General features: G+C 37.9%; 1 protein-coding gene across 31 annotated transcripts in view; it reads left to right on the top strand.

Annotated features, from left to right (window-relative positions):
* Window positions 1–20,740, top strand: part of LOC309506206 (NACHT, LRR and PYD domains-containing protein 3-like) — a 231,371-nt gene that overhangs the window by 183,141 nt on the left and 27,490 nt on the right. The window contains exons 9-12 of one of the 31 annotated variants that reach the window (XM_082179894.1): window positions 3,302–3,427; window positions 3,683–3,778; window positions 5,061–6,788; window positions 8,552–8,623. The exons of 29 other annotated variants lie outside the window; for them this stretch is intronic. In XM_082179894.1, the coding sequence (XP_082036020.1) occupies window positions 3,302–3,427; window positions 3,683–3,778; window positions 5,061–6,788; window positions 8,552–8,623 (2,022 nt within the window). The remainder of the gene's footprint in view (window positions 1–3,301; window positions 3,428–3,682; window positions 3,779–5,060; window positions 6,789–8,551; window positions 8,624–20,740) is intronic. One more of the 31 variants, XM_082179898.1, reaches the window with a different exon arrangement.

Raw genomic sequence — 20,740 nt, 5'->3', positions numbered from 1 at the left:
CAACAAAAAAATGTTTAGCTTGCAAGGTTCTCTCAATGTCCTGATCAAACGTTCTTCCAGTAACGTAGTCTACTCCATGATGTCATTACACAGGAAATTATAAATCTTAAAGTGCTTCAGGAAAATTCATTAGTTTAAACGGGGTTAGTTCAGCCAAAACTGACATTTCTGTCGCTAATCACTCATCCACATATCGTTCCAAACTCGTAAGACATTCGTTTATCTTCAGAACACAAATGAAGAACTTTTTAAAGGTATTGCTCTAGTGGTTAATAAACAAACTTCTGCGTCTTGCGGAAGAACAATGTAGCCGGATCTACTTCTCTCTGTTTATGTCTATGGCGGGTCAACGCAGGTAATGTGCTACTCCGCATGCAGGAAAACCTGTTAGACTACATACTCTTTTCCGAACACAAAGTTCAGTTCAACTGGAAGTGTTTTTCAGGATGTGCTGTGAAGGAGAAAACATGATATATTAACGAAGAACCAACGTCAAAATAGTAAGTAGGCTACTTTCATGATATATTTCAGTGAACTGGCATGGATCATATTTTCTGTCAAGGTGAAGTGAATGAGTGAAATTAAATATGACTTGGCTTATAGATTATTACATTATATATTTAGCATAGACTGAACATCACTCTCTGAGAGTGTCTATCATTTGTTAACTGCACGTTTAATGTTGTGATTTTGAGAAAACAAAATATCCGCAATAAAATATTATAAAATAATAATAATAATGGACATAAATTTAGTAATTCGGACATTATAAATCCATTTACACGTGACTGTGTGAGTGTAATGCACTGGATCTAAAACAAAAAAACTGATTAAACAAAATAAAAAAATATATTATTGAAAAAATATGGGAAAAAAGCCGGAAAGCATATTCAGTTGCTTCAGAAAGTTAAATAGTTTTAAGTGTTAGTTCACCCAAAAATGACATTTAAGTCGTTAATCATTCATCCACTTATCGTTCCAAACCCGTAAGTTATTCGTTTATCTTCGGAACACAAATGAAGATCTTTTTAAAGGCATTAATTAAAATACCGGGATGTATCTTTTGGCGCTCTAGCGGTTAATAAACAAACTGCTGCGTCTTGCGGAAGAACATTGTCGCTGGATCTACTTTACTTCTGCTGCGCCTTGCTTTCTGTAAAATGGCGAGTCACACAGCACTACTGTGCTTCTCCGCATCGGTTTAAAATAGTCCGAATATAAACGCGTATTACAGTAGTTGTCCTGTCATCAATACATTACAGTAGTGATTCATGATAATACAAAAACACAGGTTGGATGATTGATTTATGATGTACTTGTTCAGTATTTTATTTTAACAAAAACATGTTAGGTGTACCTCCATTAACAGTCTACTCAACTAAAGTGAAAGTAAGTTAGAGTTAACCTGTCGCCATTTTAAGCAGGTAAAATTCCAATACGACACGGAAAAACAGAGCATCAAAGTGTTAAATAGAAACGTTTACGCAGGAATTTCCATGTTTATGATGTTAAAGCGGGAGGATTTGAGATCCTGTATGTTGTAAAAGTTTGATTAAGGTGAGTGTTCACGTGTGACTTCCTCATATTAATATGAATTTCTGGAGGATATTTTAAGTGATTGTTTGGTATAAAATCTTTAATAAAGGGTTTCTTTCACTTCAATGTTTCTTTTGTTTTTCATGATGTCTGTGATTCTTCAGGAGTTTAACAGCATATGTGTAAACATGAGCTTGAGTTAACACAGTCACATGATCCTTTTACTCCCACACTCCAGATATGTTCAGCTAAATTATGTAGGTTGTTTAATTTAATCATTTAATTTAGTGTGTGAATGTTTCTTCATTCAGAGTCAGTGGAGGAGATCAAACTCATCAGATTCTCCTGCAGCTTCATCATGGCTGATTCACAAGGATCCAGAGATGGAGATTTTTCTCCAGAATGCAGGTACTTTCAACAAAAGGTCCCCCCCCATATTTGATATTTTATGAAATTGTTATTAATATACTGCAACCATTATTTTATATGAAAAAGTTAATAATTGTATTTTATTGACAAAATATTTTAGTTTGTCTAGTATATTTTTTTTATTAGATCAGATAACATTTTAATCTGTCATATGGTCATGTTACGATGTGCCTCGCCTATGGGGCATGTTGTCACATTTCACTTCCATTCTCTCAGGGTAAATAAAGAAAAAAGTATACACAGAATTAATTAAATGAAACCACATAATTGTACTAGACATATACACTAGAAAAATAAATACTCTGAACCACAAGTGGATTTACACTAACTGAAAAAAATCAAAAAGTGTTAGGTTGTGCCCCTCCCCTATCATTTCTATAAAAGTTATAGTTAAAGGGTTAGTTCACCCAAAAATGAAAATTCTGTCAGTAATTACTCACCCTCATGTTGTTCCAACCCCGTAAGACCTTATGTCTTCGGAACACAAATTAAGATATTTTTGATGAAATCTGACAGCTGGATCACTCCTCCATAGGCTTCTATAGACTTTATAACTTGCTGGCCCAGAAAATGCATTAAAGACATCGTTAATATAGTCCAAGTGACTACAGTGGCTCAATCTTAAGTTTATAAAGCGACGAGAATACTTTTTGTGCGCAAAAACAAACAAAAATAACGACTTTATTCCACTATTCATTTCCTTTTCTTTGGACCTCGAGTTTTTTAACGTAGTGTTTTTGTTTGTTTTTGCGCACAAAAAGTATTCTCGTCGCTCTATAAACTTAAGATTGAGCCACTGTAGTCACTTGGACTATATTAACGATGTCTTTAATGCATTTTCTGGGCCAGCAAGTTATAACGTCTATAGAAGCCTATGGAGGAGTGAGCCAGCACTCAGATTTCATCAAAAATATCTTAATTTGTATTCCGAAGATGAACGAAGGTCTTACGGGGTTGGAACAACATGAGGGTGAGTAATTACTGACAGAATTTTCATTTTTGGGTGAACTAACCTTTTAAAAGCAACATTTATCAGTCAGTCAGTCTGTTAATAGCAATGACATCAAGTAAATGTAAGCTGAGATTTTTTCTATCTTTATATAATGTAGGAGGTGTAAAATTAATCAGATTATTCTAACTGCTGGTTCAGAAAGTGTTGAAGTTTGTTTGGTTTGTTGAAAGCTACACAGTGCTGTTTCACACGAAGACAAAACATTTGCAAAACACACTGAGTTGCAGACGTTAAAGCAAACGTGTAACAACACTCCCTGGTCTTTCCTAAGACAGACGCTTCCAGTAAACATTTATATGTCTGTATGCTTTTTATTTTTCTTAGTTTTAAAAACAGTTCAGTCCAGCAGAAGAGCTCAAAACCAGAGTCCAGCTGTGTGTCTATGAAGAGTAACTGGTCTATGGATCGCCCAGAAGAGTTCAAGAGTGGAGACACACGGCCTGATCTCAAGTATATAATTTCTGTTATGTTTATAGTATTTGATATTTTATGAAATTGTTATTAATATACAGCAATTTAATAAATTACAATCCTGCAAGTTTCAGTCTATTAATGATGATCATTGTGCTCTTGTGTAAAGCTCTATGTATTATATTGTTAATACATTCACACACTGTAAAAGCTGTTGGTCTGTTACTCAGTTAATGACACAATTACATCAATATCAGTGTGTCTGATTCTTTACCCTCTTCATTCTGATTTAAGGTCAAATCTTCTATCCAGACCAGTTAAAAACAAAACTGTGTTCAAGCCTGTGATTCAACCACAAGACTTTAATGAAAGCATGTGTCCTGGTTTCAGGTAAAATACAGGACTTTTGTTGTTGTTGTTTAATTTTAGGTGCTGCAATTCACATCACACATCACTCATACACATGATTAATCATTGAAACATTTCAAAAATCTTATTATGTTCTGTCAGAGACAATTTATATAAGAGACATGCCACTTCCTCAATCCTCAATACAACTATATAAGGAAAACCCGTAACGGCAAAGATGGCGGTTGTATGCACATGTCCCGCCCCTCCCGCTGGAAAGCCAATCATCTGCTTTTAAAAGTCAAGCCGGGAAATATTTAAGCCTATCGTCTGGTTCCACTGATGCATGCGCACAGTTGAGGTTTTGCGACAGTGGGGAGAGAGAGAGCCCAGGTGGGTCGCGCGCGCGCGCGCACTCTCTCTCTCTCTCTTCGGAGCCAGGCGAAAGTGTAAACAAATTAAGCGCTGTCTTGCTCTCTCTCCCGCACGCATATTAATCAGAATAAAACGACATTATGGTAAAAGGTTGGAAGACCAAAGTTTCATGTGGAGCATTCGGAGATTTACTGCTGGGTGTGAATTGTGCTAAAATACGTTGCCTTATCTTCTCTGAAATGTGTTCCGCACATTCAGCTGACATAGAATTACTCTCTAAATAAACGAAAAAACCTATCCAGTGATGTAATGTTTTCTGTGTTGACACTAACCTTGTGGGATGTCCATGTCCTAACTGCTGGGATAATCACACAAACGTCCAATTCGCGAACTAATGACTCCTTTGAACCGATTAATGTTAATGAATAAGTTAAAACAACTGACCTATACAATACATTGTTATTACTGATAAAGTGCAAACCTGGTTATATTTAAATAATGGAGAACAATATTGACATTGATTATTGCACAACACCGGCATTCTGGATAGAGACGTAAATGAAGTTGGTGTCGTGAACCCTTGCGCATGCGTAGTAAAGTATAACCTGTGGGGGAAAAGGCGTTTTAAACCTTATTTTGGGGCAAAGTCATCAAACTTTTTCAGCGATTTTTATCATATTTTACTGCTGTTTCTATACATGCAGTTTTTATGTCCCGGTGACCAGTGAAAGTGCAGTTCTGACTCTCTGCCCATTCATTTAGATAGGAGCCTGGTCTTGTTAGTCCGAAATAGCTGCCCGGAGGCGTTGCCAAGATGGCGGCCGAGTGGCACGACTTGCCTAAAAGGACTTTGGTTCTGTGTCCCATAATACAGCAAAAAAATAATTTAGTAATTTACGGTTATTTACTTCTCTAACTTGTGTAATAATGTGGTATTTTAATCTTACAGCCGTGACTCTAAACCGGCTGAAGTCCTCAACACATTGAGATCAAATCTGAGACAGAAGTTTGAGTGTTTGTATGAGGGAATATCAAAGCAGGGAAACCCAACACTCCTGAATGAGATCTACACAGAGCTCTACATCACAGAGAGTGGAAGTGGAGAGATCAATAATGAGCATGAGGTGAGACAGATTGAGACACAGTCCAGGAGAGCAGAAACAGAGGACACACCGATCAAATGCAGTGACATCTTTAGACCTTCACCTGGACAAGACAAACCGATCAGAACTGTGCTGACAAAGGGAGTCGCTGGCATTGGAAAAACAGTCTCTGTGCAGAAGTTCATCCTGGACTGGGCTGAAGGGAAAGAGAATCAGGACGTCCAGCTCATATTTCCACTTGCTTTCAGAGAGCTCAACTTGATGAAGGACAAAACACTCAGTCTTTCAGATCTTCTTCATGTCTTTTTCCCTGAAACAAAAGAAATGGAAATATCCAGTGATGAGTATAAAGTGTTGTTCATCTTTGATGGTCTGGATGAGTGTCGTCTGTCTCTGGATTTTCAGAGTGATGTGAGGTTGTGTGATGTGACTGAATCAGCCTCAGTGGACGAGCTGCTGACGAACCTCATTGTGGGGAATCTGCTTCCCTCTGCTCTCATCTGGATCACCTCCAGACCAGCAGCAGCGGATCTCGTCCCCTCTGAGTGTGTCCATCGAGTGACAGAGGTACGAGGCTTCAGTGACAAACAGAAGAAGAAATACTTCAGGAAGAGAATCAGTGATCAGAGTCTGGCCGACAGGATCATCTCACACCTGAAGTCCTCAAGGAGCCTCTTTATTATGTGCCACATCCCAGTGTTCTGCTGGATCTCAGCCACTGTTCTAGAGAAGATGTTGAGTGAAGCAGAGAGAGGAGAGATTCCCAAGACTCTCACTCAAATGTACACACACTTCCTGATCATTCAGACCAACATCAAACATAAGAAGGACTATGAGAAGAAAGTGAAAGATGAAGACATGATTGTCAAACTGGGGAAACTGGCTTATCAGCAGCTTGTGAAAGGCAACCTGATCTTCTATGAGGAAGACCTGAGAGAGTGTGGCATTGATGAGACAGAAGCATCAGTTTACTCAGGATTGTGCACTCAGATCTTCAGAGAGGAGTTGGGCTTGTGCCAGGGGAAAGTCTTCTGCTTTGTTCATCTGAGCATTCAGGAACATCTAGCAGCTCTATATGTGCATCTCTCCTTTATCAACAATAACATCAATGTGTTTGACCAGATTACCAAACCAACTAATGAAGACAAAGTTTCCCTATCGGATCTCCATCAGAGAGCTGTGGATGAGGCTTTAGACAGTAGAAATGGGCATCTGGACCTTTTCCTTCGTTTCCTTCTGGGTCTGTCAGTGGAGTCTAATCAGAGTCTCTTACAAGAACTAAAGACACAGACAGCAAACAGCTCTCACAACAATGAGAAAACAGTTGACTATATTAAAGAAAAGATCAGTGAGAATCCCTCTCCAGATAAATACATCAATCTGTTTCACTGTCTGAATGAACTGGGTGATCTTTCTCTAGTGAACGAAGCTCAACCTCATATGAGCCGTAGAGGATTACGCAATGTGAAACTCTCCTCGTCTCAGTGGTCAGCTTTAGTGTTTGTGTTGTTGTCCTCAGAGAAGACACTGCAGGAGTTTAACCTGAGGAGCTTAATTGGAGACAGAAATGATCGGTAAGTAACACTGAGTGCAATCATTACAGTCTAAAACATTATGAACAAAGAGAAGCTCAGAGATCAGAGGTGTTTAAATCACGGGGCACAGATTGATTTCTGGGATATTGTACATCATTTGCGGGTGTTTCTCAAACCGTGGCTGTGTCCTAGTAATGCTGCATATCTCGACTGCCACGTCATCAAGCGCCTCTGAAGGCCGTCTCAGTTTGAAGGATCTTTTGAAGACAGATCTTTTTAATTCAGCTCATTTTGAAGGATGAGTTTATCTGAGTTCATTATGAAATGTAAGACACAAATAATGTATTTGGTGATGAAGGCATACATGTAATCTTTTGTTTCTGTGTAAATTAATCACTGAACACTAAACTGACAATAATGTAAATCACTGGGACACAGACGGCTGTCATTCACAGTACTGCATTAATAAAAAAGCCTAGTTAATATAAAGAATTTGATAGAAAGTATTTTTCCTAAATTAAGTTTTAATAGTATATTTGTGCTGTGACAGTCAGGTGGGAACATGTGACGTAGCCATGCACACTTACTAGAGCGTCTCATTCTAGTGTTTAATGCTGAGGACTCGAGTCTACAAGACTCAGAAGGACCCGAGTAACTTCATTTCCAGTTGAGTGCACGAGCCTTTCAAAGTAAACTCATTTGACCGTTGTTTGCGCAATCACAAAAATTGGGCTGCATGCGGATCCTCTTGATGATGAAAATTACATCACGCGGACGGCCAAAGTATACTTGATAAAACAGTTAATGGCCTTGATGCCGTTCCTGGTGGTGTTTAGCTCTTCACAGTGGCATAGCGGGCCATATTACATTTTTGTTGTTGTTGTTATTATTATTATTATTAGGCTACTTTTATCATTATATTAATATTACAATTAATTTGTCCCAATTAATCATAGTGCATCACCGCATAACTGACGCGCTGTGAGGATAAAAGATTAGATTAACTTACTTCTCATTTCAAAAACAACTTGTTTAACACAAAATACTTATTGATTCATAAAAATACGCATTAAGAAAATAAATGAGATTAATCTCTCGTCGTCTCATCGAGAATATGTGCCGTTAATGCAGCGTCAGATGCCAAAAGCTCTGTTAGTTTATACTGTCAGTTTCTGTAGTGAATAATTGACTGGCGTCTGAGACTTCTTCACCGGCATAACTCTCACGCAAAGTTTGCACATGGCTGTGGGATATAATATCCAATTGCTCGCCTTCATTGTTTAAATGGAAATATTTTCAATTTTGTGGCATTTTTCTTTTTCACAATGATTCACATTTCGTGTGCTTGATTTCCTGTTATAATAAAATTAGGTAAATTATTAAATAAATTATTTATTAAACAAGTAGGTAAATAAACAAGTTACAACCCTACAAACTCCTGTGCTTAAAATTTCTGCGAATAATTTGTTGATGCAGGTACAAAAATACTTTTTTTCTACCTTGGGGATAACCATAGCAACAGACAGGACAAAAAATCTGATATGTCAAAATAGTGTTGTAGTGTAAATGCAGACTAATAGACCTGCCACAATGACAATGACAAGAAAAACAAAAAAAACAAATCTGTGTTGGCTGAATACGATTAGTAGCTTCTACACTTTTTAATCACCTTTATAAAGCAGTGTTTATTTAAAAAAAATATTTGAGGTTATTTAGTAAGGTATGTAATGTATCATTTACTTATGATATTAATTAGTATTATTAACATTAATAATTAACTTTTTTTATTAATTTTTTATTAGTGTCACACAAAACATTGGAGATGAAGTTCTTCAGAAACTGCTGCCTGTGGTTACAGCAACTAGATACGCTCGGTAAGTAACACTGAGAACAATCATCACTATTAAAACATTATAACATTTCTTACTTAAACATTATAAATGAATGGTTTAACAAATAATATGAGTGTCACACTTCAGCTTTTAAACCCTCCACTTATCTGACCTGATTTGTGATCTACTTAACCGTTTTTGTTTGTTGATATTTGTGTGAGAAATTTAGTTTCAAATATATGCTTTTTTAATGTATGTATATAAACATTTATATTTAGACGTGAGAGGTGACAAACGTTATTAAGATTACGTCCAAGATGGCGCCAGGTTGTGTGTTGGCTTGCCGTCGCTCCACATTTAGGATGTCTGTCTTTTGTTTGTTTGTTATACTTTTATGTTTTATCAATCATTTGGATTGCTCACAGTTGATCTAGGATCGCCTTTCGTTGCTAAGCCTTCGATCTACGGCTTTGGATATGTGCAGCCGTGATTTGAACTTGAAATTGTTCGCTGAACAGCCATGCCGCCGATGAAAGTTTGTCAGGTAACTGGATGCGTGTGCTCTGGAGGACGAGGCATACGGGCTGGATTCTTGGTGAAACTTAAGAAACTTAAGAACAGTTTAGCTCCAACCAGCTCCAACTCACCCCTGCAAGGAAGTTTCTAGTAATCCTGAAGACCTTGATTAGCTGAATCAGGTGTGCTTGATTAGGGTTGGAGCAAAACTGTGCAGAGCTGTGGCCCTCCAGGAATTGAGCTTGAGATCACTGCTCTAATCGGTCCGTTGAGTCGACCACAGTGCTTATGGCTTTGATAAACGCACACTCAGTTGTCAACAAAACATTCATCCTGAATGACTATTATGTAACATATGGGCTGGACTTTCTTTTTATTACTGAAACTTGGTTAAATGACGCTGATACGAGCCCTCCTGCTGAGCTTTTACCAAGGGGATGTAGCTATTTAAGTACTTCAAGGAGTAATCGTCAGGGTGGAGGCTTGGCTGTTATTTTTAACAACATGACGAAGTGCAAGTTACTGCCTGTTGAAAGTTCCAAGAGCTTTGAAGCTCAATTAATGAAGATTGACTTGCCCCTTGCCAGTGTTTTGTGCCTTGATATTTAGGTCTCCTGGTTATAATAAGAATTTTCTTGATGAATGTTATGAGTTTTTATCTGTGGTTGTTCCATCTACTGACAGAATTTTGATTAGGGGTGATTTTAATATTCATGTCTGTTGTCCATGAGCAAAGAATTTTTGAATTTAGTTGATTCCTTTAACTTATCCCAATGTGTCTCTGGACCAACACACGATCATGTGCATACGCTTGACTTGGTGTTTTCTTTGGGGATAACGATAGAAAATATTTGTGTTGAAGAAATGGCCATCTCGGACCATATGCCTATTAGGTTTAATTTTACTTCTGCAACAAATGGACTCGGGTTATCACTATTTCTACACCTAGTGCATTCTCAACTGCTTTGCTGAATTAGCCCTTCACACTGAGCCTACAGCATTGCCCGTTGTGGGACCTGATGAATTGGTAAATTCTTTTAATTATGTTTGCTCTGAGATCTTGGATAATGTTGCGCCTTTTAAAATGAGATGTCAAAAAGTAAAAAAACAGCCGTGGCTAAATAATGTAACATGGAATCTGAGGCGGGTTTGTCAGCATGCAGATCTTAAGTGGCTGAAAGATAAAGCGCAAGTATCTTATGATATTCTTAGAGCATCTCTATCAACCTATCAAAACGCTGTTGGAGCCGTTAGATCTTCATATTTTTCGCGGATTATATCACATAATGCAAATAAACTCTTATTTGTTTGAATATTGTGCCTGTATGCAATGCTGTAGTCGATATAATGAATCCGTTTCATTGTTTAAGTAAATTTGAATCGATTACATTAGCTCATTGGAAAAGATAATAATGCATTTAAAACCGACTACTAGGGGTGTAACGATTCATCAACTACATCGATGTATCGATTTATATTCCTACGATCCAACTGGATCGATCTGTGCTCGGCAAGTTGGCCTTCCGGACTACATATATCGATCTAATATCGTTTTAAAAGGTAATGAATCGATTGTATCGATACTAGGAAATAGCGCATTGGATTTAGTCAGTCAAGTCAAGTCAAGTCAAGTCAAATTTTATTTCTATAGCACATTTAAAAACAACAGAGTTGCGCCAAAGTGCTGTACAGAGCTACAGTGTGCAAATAAAAAGCATTAGAATAGACAAGACAAAATACAATTATAGACACGATTACACCCAATATAATCCATTTAATAGATCATATAAAATCAATCAAAAGAGACTTAATTAAAAGCCAGAGAGAATAAATAAGTTTTAAGAGCCGATTTAAAACTGGATAATGACGGGGCAGACCTCACAGCGAAGGGCAAACTGTTCCAGAGTTTAGGTGCCGCAGCAGAGAAGGCCCGACCACCCTTGGTTTTGCAGCGAAAGCGCGGGACAGTTAAAAGAAGCTGATTACAAGACCTGAGAGTTCTTTGGGGAGTGTACAGAGTAAGAAGGTCAGATAGGTATTTTGGTGCAACACCGGATAACGCCTTGTACACAAAAACTGCTATTTTAAAATCGATTCTGAACTTCACCGGAAGCCAATGTAAAGTTTCTAGGATAGGTGAAATGTGATCTCTCTTTTTTGTACCGGTCAGAAGTCTCGCTGCAGCATTTTGAACAATTTGCAGGCGAGAGATTGTAGTTTGAGGCAGACCACAGTACAGGGAATTACAGTAGTCCAGCCGTGATGTAATGAAGGCGTGGATTACAATCTCTAAATCTTTCTGAGACAAGAAATGTTTTACCTTTGCAATCGATCTCAAGTGAAAGAAACTGCCTTTTACCACTGAGCTGACTTGTTTATCAAAGTTAAGTGCCGAATCAAATGTAAATCCGAGATTCCTTACATGAGGTCGAGCACTGACAGGGATCGAACCAGAATTAGAAGTAGATGAGAAGCTAGAGGGGCCTAAAGTCAAAATTTCGCTCTTACTTTCATTTAATTGTAAGAAATTATTTGCCATCCAACATTTGATCTCCTCAAAAGAGTCACACAGTGCTTCCAGGGGATAAGACATATCAGTTTTTGCCGGTAGATAAAACTGTGTATCGTCAGCGTAACAGTGATAGGATATCCTATGTTTCTCAAAAATGGCACCCAGTGGCAACATATAGAGTGAAAAGAGGAGCGGGCTTAAAATGGACCCTTGGGGCACACCACAAAGGAGGGGAACAGATGTAGAAGTAAATTTCCCCATATTTACTGAGAAGGTTCTGTCTTTGAGATACGAGGCTAACCACTGCAAGGCAACGCCCTGAATGCCCACCACTTTTTCCAAACGATGCAGCAAGATACTATGGTCGATCGTATCAAAAGCAGCACTTAAATCTAATAAGACAAGCACTGCGTGCGATCCGGTGTCGAGGATTTGCAAAAGGTCATTGTTGACCTTCAACAAAGCAGTTTCTGTACTGTGCATAGATCTAAAACCAGACTGAAAAGTATCAGAAATATTGGATGTACTGAGATAGGCATTCAACTGGCTATGCACAACTCTCTCTAAAAGTTTAGAAATAAAAGGCAACTTAGATATAGGTCTAAAATTATTGAGGAGAGATGGATCCAAATGGGGTTTCTTAAGCAGAGGGTGAACTACAGCATGTTTAAAACTAGCAGGGACAATTCCGGTCGCTAGAGAACTGTTAATAATATCTGTTACAGCTGGGCACAAAGTTTCGAACACTTCCTTAAAGAGACGAGTAGGAACAACATCAGACTCACAACTGGAACATTTTGCCCTAGAAACAATATCAGCCAGCTGAGAAGAGGAAACAGGGTGAAAACAAGTTAGTGAATTGATTGGTGAGCAGGTCAGAGGTGGAGTATATATTACTGGCTTAATGGAACCCTTGATCGTCAAAACTTTTTCATTAAAAAACTGTGAAAAGTTCTCACATGTTTCTCGAGATAGAACAAGAGTAGGGGCTGGTAATGGTTTTAGCACAGAATCAATTGTCTTAAACAGCATTCTCGGCCGGTTTGCATTTTCTGTGATGAGTTTTGAGAGGAATTTGGATTTTTCCTCTTTCACTGATTTTTGGTAAGTGATTAAGCATGCAGTTAAACATTCATATGAAATTTGAAGTTTATCTTTCTTCCACTTACGCTCTGCCTTACGACACTCTTGTCTAAGAGAGCGAGTAAAATCATTTAACCAAGGCTGTGAGGGGCCCTTTCCCTTAGCTTTCCTGGGCTTAAGGGGAGCAACAACGTCTAAAGAAATGGAGCAGGCTTTAGTAAAAACCTCCACCATCTCTTCAGTATTTAATTCGTCAAATGGGATGACATTCGCAAGGTTGGCCTGATAGTACTCAGAAAATAAGCTGGCAGTAGAAGGTTGGATAAAACGAGAGTAGTTCAAAGACTTTGAGCAAGTTGAGGTGGGAATAACACAAACAGATTCAAACACAATTGGCATATGGTCTGAGATAGCAGCATCAACTACTCTCAGATTTGTTACGGGAAAACCATGTGACAACACCAGATCTAAAATGTGACCCAGATTATGAGTAGGGCTAAAGACTGATTGTGACAGGTTAAAAGATTCAATAAGACAAGAAAATTCTTTCACCAAAGGTTTAGATGGACAACAGATATGAATGTTAAAGTCTCCTAGAATCAACAGCCTATCACAACGGGATACAATATTAGAGAGAAACTCAGAGAATTGTTGGATGAAATCTTTGTTAAATTTAGGAGGCCTGTAAATCAATGCACATAATACAGGACTCCTTATGTTAATTCTCATTAACTGTACTTCAAAGCTTGAGTACACATCCGTTTGCAGTTGATTGTTTTTAAAATGATTTTTAAAAACAGTAGCAACACCCCCACCCTGACCGGAAAGTCTTGGGGTGGTAAAAAAGGCACAATCCGGGGGAGAAAGTTCACCAAGAGATGAGAATTCATCGGGTTTCAGCCAGGTTTCAGTCACAAATAGAAAGTCCAGTGAGTTTGTAGTGAAAAAGTCATTTAAAATGAACGATTTATTAGATAATGACCTCGCGTTTATCAAGGCCATCCTCAGTGTCTGAGATTCTGCTATTTCATGATTTGGAGATGAAATCTTGATAGAACAAAGATTTAGCAGGTTTACTGACCGTAACTTTGCGACTGGCTTGGAGGAAGACCGACAGGATGAAATTACTGGAATGACGTCATTTGCCAGAGAAGTGAACTGTGCGTCTTTATAGAAACTGCGCCGGGATCCTCGGTGGACATAACGAGGACGGCGCACAATTTTCAAGTGAGCACAGTAATTATAAATGTCCACAGGCAGACGATATGTTGAGTTTAGTTTATGCAGATCCAGAGATGAGTAGAAGATAGCCATACTTGTATGATAATCCAGAGTCGGAACAGCAGTGTAGAAAAGTACATTAAAACCGCTGTGACATGCCAGAACAGTGAGCAGGAAGGACAGCATCCTCTGAAGCGCCACCATCACCAGGTCTAAGTCCTAACACACGTCAGTGAAGCCGCTGTTGTAATAGATGGCCGGCGAGTAAATCGAGCAATATCCACATCAATACGATCCTCCGGCCGAAAGGCAGTAGCATCCCAGTCCGCAGCCGGACCGTCCGAGCGCAGAGCTGAGTCTATGCGACTCTTCCGCGACAGGCCGATGGTATGGATGAAGAGTATGCAGGTGGATCGGGAAATCCCGCGATTTACAGCCGATCATCCGGCGGAGACGGCCGATTCAATATTGCACTCACAAGACAAAGTCTTCCACGGCAAGACAATGTTTATGGAGATGAAGTGTTGGCAGGAAGTTCGGGCGAACCCCGCGATTAACAGCTGATCGTCCAGCCGAGAGTAGTCGATCACACTCGCCAAAATCCTTCCTACACCAGCCAGTAAGAGCCAATCCTCATCAGAGGAAATATAATTTTAGCGGACGAAAGGCCTTCAAGTAAACAGGCGCTCCCTTGAATCCAAAATGGATAGCTCAAAATTAAAATATAAGTTCACGCAAGAAAACTGAGCTGGTAGAGCAGCGGCAGTCAGACACGCCAGCGTGCGCTCCAACCGGATTTAAGCACGTTAAACTTTATATGGATGTTTTTTCTTTGCACATTTAATGATAAAGGCGTTAAACGTGACTTGATTCAGTCTGCCTATCTGTGTCGTCGTCGCCATGCGTGACGCGCTAGCAGCAGCGCAACAACAGTCAAGCAGCGCAAAGTCTCTCACCTCAGAAAAACAGACTTTCTTGTCCTCTCAGCCGCTATAGGCTACTGCAGGAGCGCGCACTCTTCAACTGCACGCGCAAATGCGGCGGAGCGCGCTGTATCACTTCACTAAAGTCATACGAGAATGCAACGTCGTAAATTAGTAAGTTAAGAAATAAAAGTAAAATACCAATAAATTACGTTATTGGTACGCCATATGAGTTGCTATTTATCAGGAGCAGTTTCCATGTTTCTTTACCAGTGCTTCTAAGTATTGTGTATCACCATGGTAGCCTAATTGTTGTTTGTTTCCATAACAAAATGCAACTTACTGGTTATTTTGTATATTTGTATATGACTGTGGTGGCTCATACCAAGATTGTATTAACAAAAACTAGTTTGGGACTGCTATTTAATAGCTTAACCTTGCAGTGCTACTGTCTATCAGTATTTGTCATATTCTTAATATTTTTTTTGTTAAGTAAAGGGGGACAGAACTTGTGTGTCAACAATTTTTGTGTAAACAAATGTATTATAATAGGCTTATATAATTCCTAAAAAGGTGGGTCGCGGCTTGATGACCATGGGGAAATGTGGATCCCATAGCCAAACTATTCAAAACATCATTCAATGTTGTGATAATCGTAATTAATAATCACAATTACAATTTCAAGGGAATAATCAACAATTATCATTTTTGTCATAATCGTTCAGTCCTACCTATATTAAAATAAAATGTGAATGCATTTGACATTAATTTGTGTTTTACTTGTTTGTTTATATCCATAGTTAATTGATACCTGATTCACTTACAATAATTTTGGGCTAAAAAGTCACTGAATCGATTTCAAGTCACTGAATCGTTTCGGATCGTATCGTTCTAAATGAACCAATATCGTCCTTGAATCGTATCGACAACCATGAATCGTGAATCGAATCGAATCGTTGTTAAAACGAATCGTTACACCCCTACCGACTACCTCACTCTATGACGTTCTCCCGTTGTGATTGTTAAAAGAGGTTGTAGACACTATTGCTCCACATATATTATTGATTATCAATAGTAGTTTATTTTATGGAACTGTACCATAAGGGTTTAAGTATGCTGTTTTAAAAAAAATGTATTTGGATTCACAGGATTTAAAAAATTTTAGACCTATTTTCGAAATTGCCTTTTATGAATAAGATCTTAGAGAAAGTTGTCCATATTCAACTTAGACTTTTTGATTGTAAATAACTATGTATATTTTTCAGGCTGGATTTAGGACATAGCACAGAATCAACATTATTAAAGGTTACAAATGATATTTTAAGTATGGACTCCGGAAAAAGTGTTGCCTTTATGATGTTAGATTTAAGTGCAGCCTTCGATACTCTAGATCAGTGTTTCCCAACCTTTTTTCAGTCAAGGCACCCTTTGAACATTTTTTAAAATGCGTGGCACCCTACACTAGCGTTGTCACAATACTACTTTGATACTATACCTTGAAATGTGTCAATTTTCGATACTACAGGGAAGAACTGCAGTATAGGCCTACTGTCATATAGATATTTTTAATATTATCCAATTTTTTTGTCCATCCATTTAAAGTCTATGAAATCATTAATTTCTTCTGAAGAGATCACTTTACATGATGACATATTTAATTAAGGCTTTTATTCATAGGCTATATAAACATTGCTCAATTACCATTGAAAATCTCACCTAAATGTTTGCTCACTCAGTGTATTTGTGTTTTTATATTGGGATAATTTTGTTATAATTGCACAAGATAGCTTGTTTTTTATATATTTTATGTAATAATTTCACATAGGGCTGTGCGATATGACGATATATATCGTATGGACGATATAAAAAGTATATTGTTCATATTATGCTCTATCGTTTATATCGTGGTGTCGCAAAAAACATTGTTTACGACAAAACTTTTTCATCATTTGGATGACTGCAATCTTACACGCAACCACGGGGACGCAGGCAGAAACGTGAATAATGGCGAGTGAAGGGGAGACAGAACCGGGTGGCTCCGAGCAGGAGAAGGACCAGCCAAGACAAACCGAGGAGCTCATTCCTAAACGAGGGGCTACCTCTGTAGCATGGACATGGTTTGGTTAACTTTCTATATGTTTGGTTGACTATTTTATTTTGATAATGAACATGCTGCGATGTCAAGTTAGCAATGCTAGAACATGTGCACGTGTGAGGCGTCGGCGCGATCACAGGATTTTTTGTCCTTCTGAGGGACCTGTTACTCCGTATAGTCATACGGATAGAAGCAACAACAACAAAATTATTCAAAACTGTATAGTTTTTGTAAAATACAGAAAACAAGCACGATGCCGTTTTCTGCCGTCTCGGTTTCCTCTGTGTGAACTTTGGATCCCGTTGCATGAACCGAGGCCAGCAAAAATGTTCCTTTCGTTTTGTTAATCTGTAATTATTTAAGTGAAATAGCCTATATTTTGCGTATAGGCCTATATATTAGTTTTATATATTTAGTTTTATTCTGTTTCCTCCGTTTACAGAAGAGCTTTAAGTGCGTGATGTGACATTGTTTGAATCAATGTTCTACACTATCCTGCAATTTCCGCTGGTTTCAAAAACAAAAAGTTGCATATTACCTGCTATTCATTTTCACTGAAATATAGGCCTAATTGTTTGACATTTGGTGACATATACAGTAGCATATACAGATGGTGGACAACCAGAATAAGACTTTTACCGCCGCCGTTCCTGCGGCGGCAAAATTGGGATATGTATTTGCTGCCTTTTACCGCTGAGTGGCGCTGTAATCACAGACTTTGAAAAGTGTCAGTTTATTCTCTTTATGACGTAATCTGCCGCGGCAGTAATCTGAGCTGAGGTCACAGATAAATTCAAGATAAATATTGTGGTTAAACGAATTCAAATTCATTAAATTTAAACAACGTAGACACACGTTAACATTGTGCCCAGTTTTTCTATAATTTAGAAAGGCTATGTCAATAGGTTACTTGTCATTTACTTCGTGTTATTTTAATGTGTTTGTAGATTTATTAACTGAAACATAACAGTGAAATAAATTAAAATAATTTACCGTAAAATTAAAACATTTTCAGGACTTGCAGTTACTAACCGATGTTAGTCGGTTTAAGCATTCTTTGTTATATTCAGAATTAAATAGGCTTACATGTTGTTATGATTATCAATTGAATTCTTTAATAAATAATCAACCACAATGCCAATTACTGCCGCAGAAAAAATAAACCAGTCGAATTTCAAAGTCGTTCGCGAAATGACTAGGCTATACCGGGTGGCGCAAGTGACGGCAAAACAGCAGCAACTGCGGCATTTTAAAAGGTAAGTTTCCTATCTGTTTATTTAAAAAAAAAAAATGCCGCAAGATCTTGTAAAAAAAACAAAAAACTTTTTTCATTATTTGAACAAAAATGAGACTGATTGAATATGTAAAAATATAAACAAACAAAGCAGAGAATAAAACAGACTTTTAGGGAAAAAATATAGGCCTATTATGCTACAACAGAATTGGTTAACATTAACGAAAGCAAAATATGTAAAAATACATTTCAAACAAAATAAAACAAAACAAATTCGTGGCCGAGTGGTAGGCTATAACTTACGTTTCAATAATTCAGATGACACGGGTTCAAATCCCGAACAAACATACTTTTTTATTATTAATGCAGAGAGATTTGATAGTTCTAAAATATTGCTACACCATATTGTTTTTTTCTCCTATAGCCTATATTAAATATTTTATATTTATAAAATAAAATTACCATTCATTTCCATTTTACATTAGGGACAATTTTTATATAGTATTCCTCGGGGAGCGTAGAAATTCGTTCACCCTGTCCTTGATCCGCTTGCCGTCACAGCTAGCCATGCGCGGGAATCTCTGGGCAACTGAATTAGTTATAAAGTGCCTTACGTTCACAGGCAGTCCACGTTTGCCTCTCGAACCATCCCAGTTTGTTGTGGATGCCCACTCTTTACTACACGATAAACACAATGCGTGCAATCACACACACTTAGAACACACATTTTACGCCATTGAATGTCACACAATAGGAAAGAAGACTTTGGAAATATGTACGTTAATATTAATGTTAGTAGGGTCGGTTGTGAGTCGTCATTAGTGAAATGTTTTAGAATGTCACACAACATTCAAATGCAAAGTATGCGCCCTCCCCCACTTTAAGCCAACTCAAGCCAGCTCCTGAGATGAGGCGGGGGTGTTTCCGACCCTACTAACATTAATATTAACGTACATATTTCCAAAGTCTTCTTTCCTATTGTGTGACATTCAATGGCGTAAAATGGCGTACCTTGCCCGCAGATCACCAGGTCTCAACCCGATCAAACTGGTTTGGCACGCACTAAAAGAGTTCATCAGACGTGAGGCTAAGCCATGGAACAAAGACGAGCTTCTTCAGGCCATAGTGACTTACTGGAGAGATCGCCTGACAAAAACAGTGTGCAATAACTACATCGATCACCTTCCGAAGGTTTTGCCGGCGGTGGTACAGCGCAACGGGGGTTCTACTGGAATGTAGAAATGTAAAATAGGCCTATTGAATTGTTTTCAATATTTTTCTATTGAAATGTTTTGTATTTTTATATTTCATTCATTAAAGAAACCTATGCTGACCACAACAACGCGGGACTACTGTATTTCATTCTTAAATATCATACATAACGCAAAATCCAAATGCTGCTTCCTAGCATATGTTAGCTAATAGCAAGTCAATGTTTGAATTAATTTACAATAATTTAGTTTCATTTATTTCAGTGTTAATGTTCGAGTTAAAAAAATCCTCTACAAATTAAATTAACACAAAGTCGGCTATAAGAGTCCTTTATAGGCTACGTAAAAAAGCAAAGGGCTTACAGTCTTAACATTTAGGCTACTTTGCTTAAATTCGATACATTTATTTTCAGTAGGGCCTAATAAATTTGTAGGGATGTAATTTCAGTTTGCTTTACCAACGCTATGTATTCAATTAAAGTTCCAAGAGGTCTGGTCTCTATATTTCCTTCCCAGCTGACACTAATATGCAAGTGCACAGCAAAAATCACAACTTGTGCTTGCTGCGAACGCAAGTTATTTAAGGTGTCTCAACTGTACACAGTCTACCCTACAGTGTGAATTCGTTACAAGGTTTCATTTAATTAAATTAATGTGCAGCAATTTGTACAAATAGAGTCTATAGGCCTACTATACTGTTGTAGCCATTAAATAATCTCATTTAGTATCATATTTGTTAAAATATTATAATGTTATTTTTTTCCATCTATGTTGAATATGAAAAGTGAACAGCACGAGTAAGATAGGATGCATTATATCGAGAGATGGATATGGAGTGGGTCAGACATGATTTTGACCACTTCATTAAGTTTTGTTTAGTAGAAAACCTTTCTTTAAAGTGAATTTCGTTTTCTATAAATTGTATCTTAATTTTAATAAATTTTTCATCTACCAATTGCCTGGATTGAATAAGTAAGAGAAGCAAATATAACAGACACTAATCATGGAGGCGCCCGCGCGGTCACTTGCATTGCACGTCAGCTGGAGCGCATCTCATCCTCCTAACTTAACGAAACTCAGCGTATGCCTCACACAGACATGATAAATACATCAAATACACAAAGCTTGAAATGTCTTCAAACGCTGATTTGAAGACATTTCTACTCTCTGATTATGTCTTTATGTGCATTTCTCTCTAGGTGCGTTCACTACAAATATGACGATCGTCAACTTCATCTTTGCAGTCGACACTGTCAGAAAACACTAGTTTATTGATAAAAATCAATGCACGCATCACCGGATTTACAAATACACATCTTGCTTGTTGCACGCACACATATTATGTCGAAAAAACGAAATATTAT

Source organism: Leuciscus leuciscus, assembly GCF_965113295.1.
Source record: "Leuciscus leuciscus genome assembly, chromosome: 9".
NCBI lineage: Eukaryota > Metazoa > Chordata > Actinopteri > Cypriniformes > Leuciscidae > Leuciscus > Leuciscus leuciscus.
This window is presented reverse-complemented; position numbering and strand designations above follow the sequence as displayed.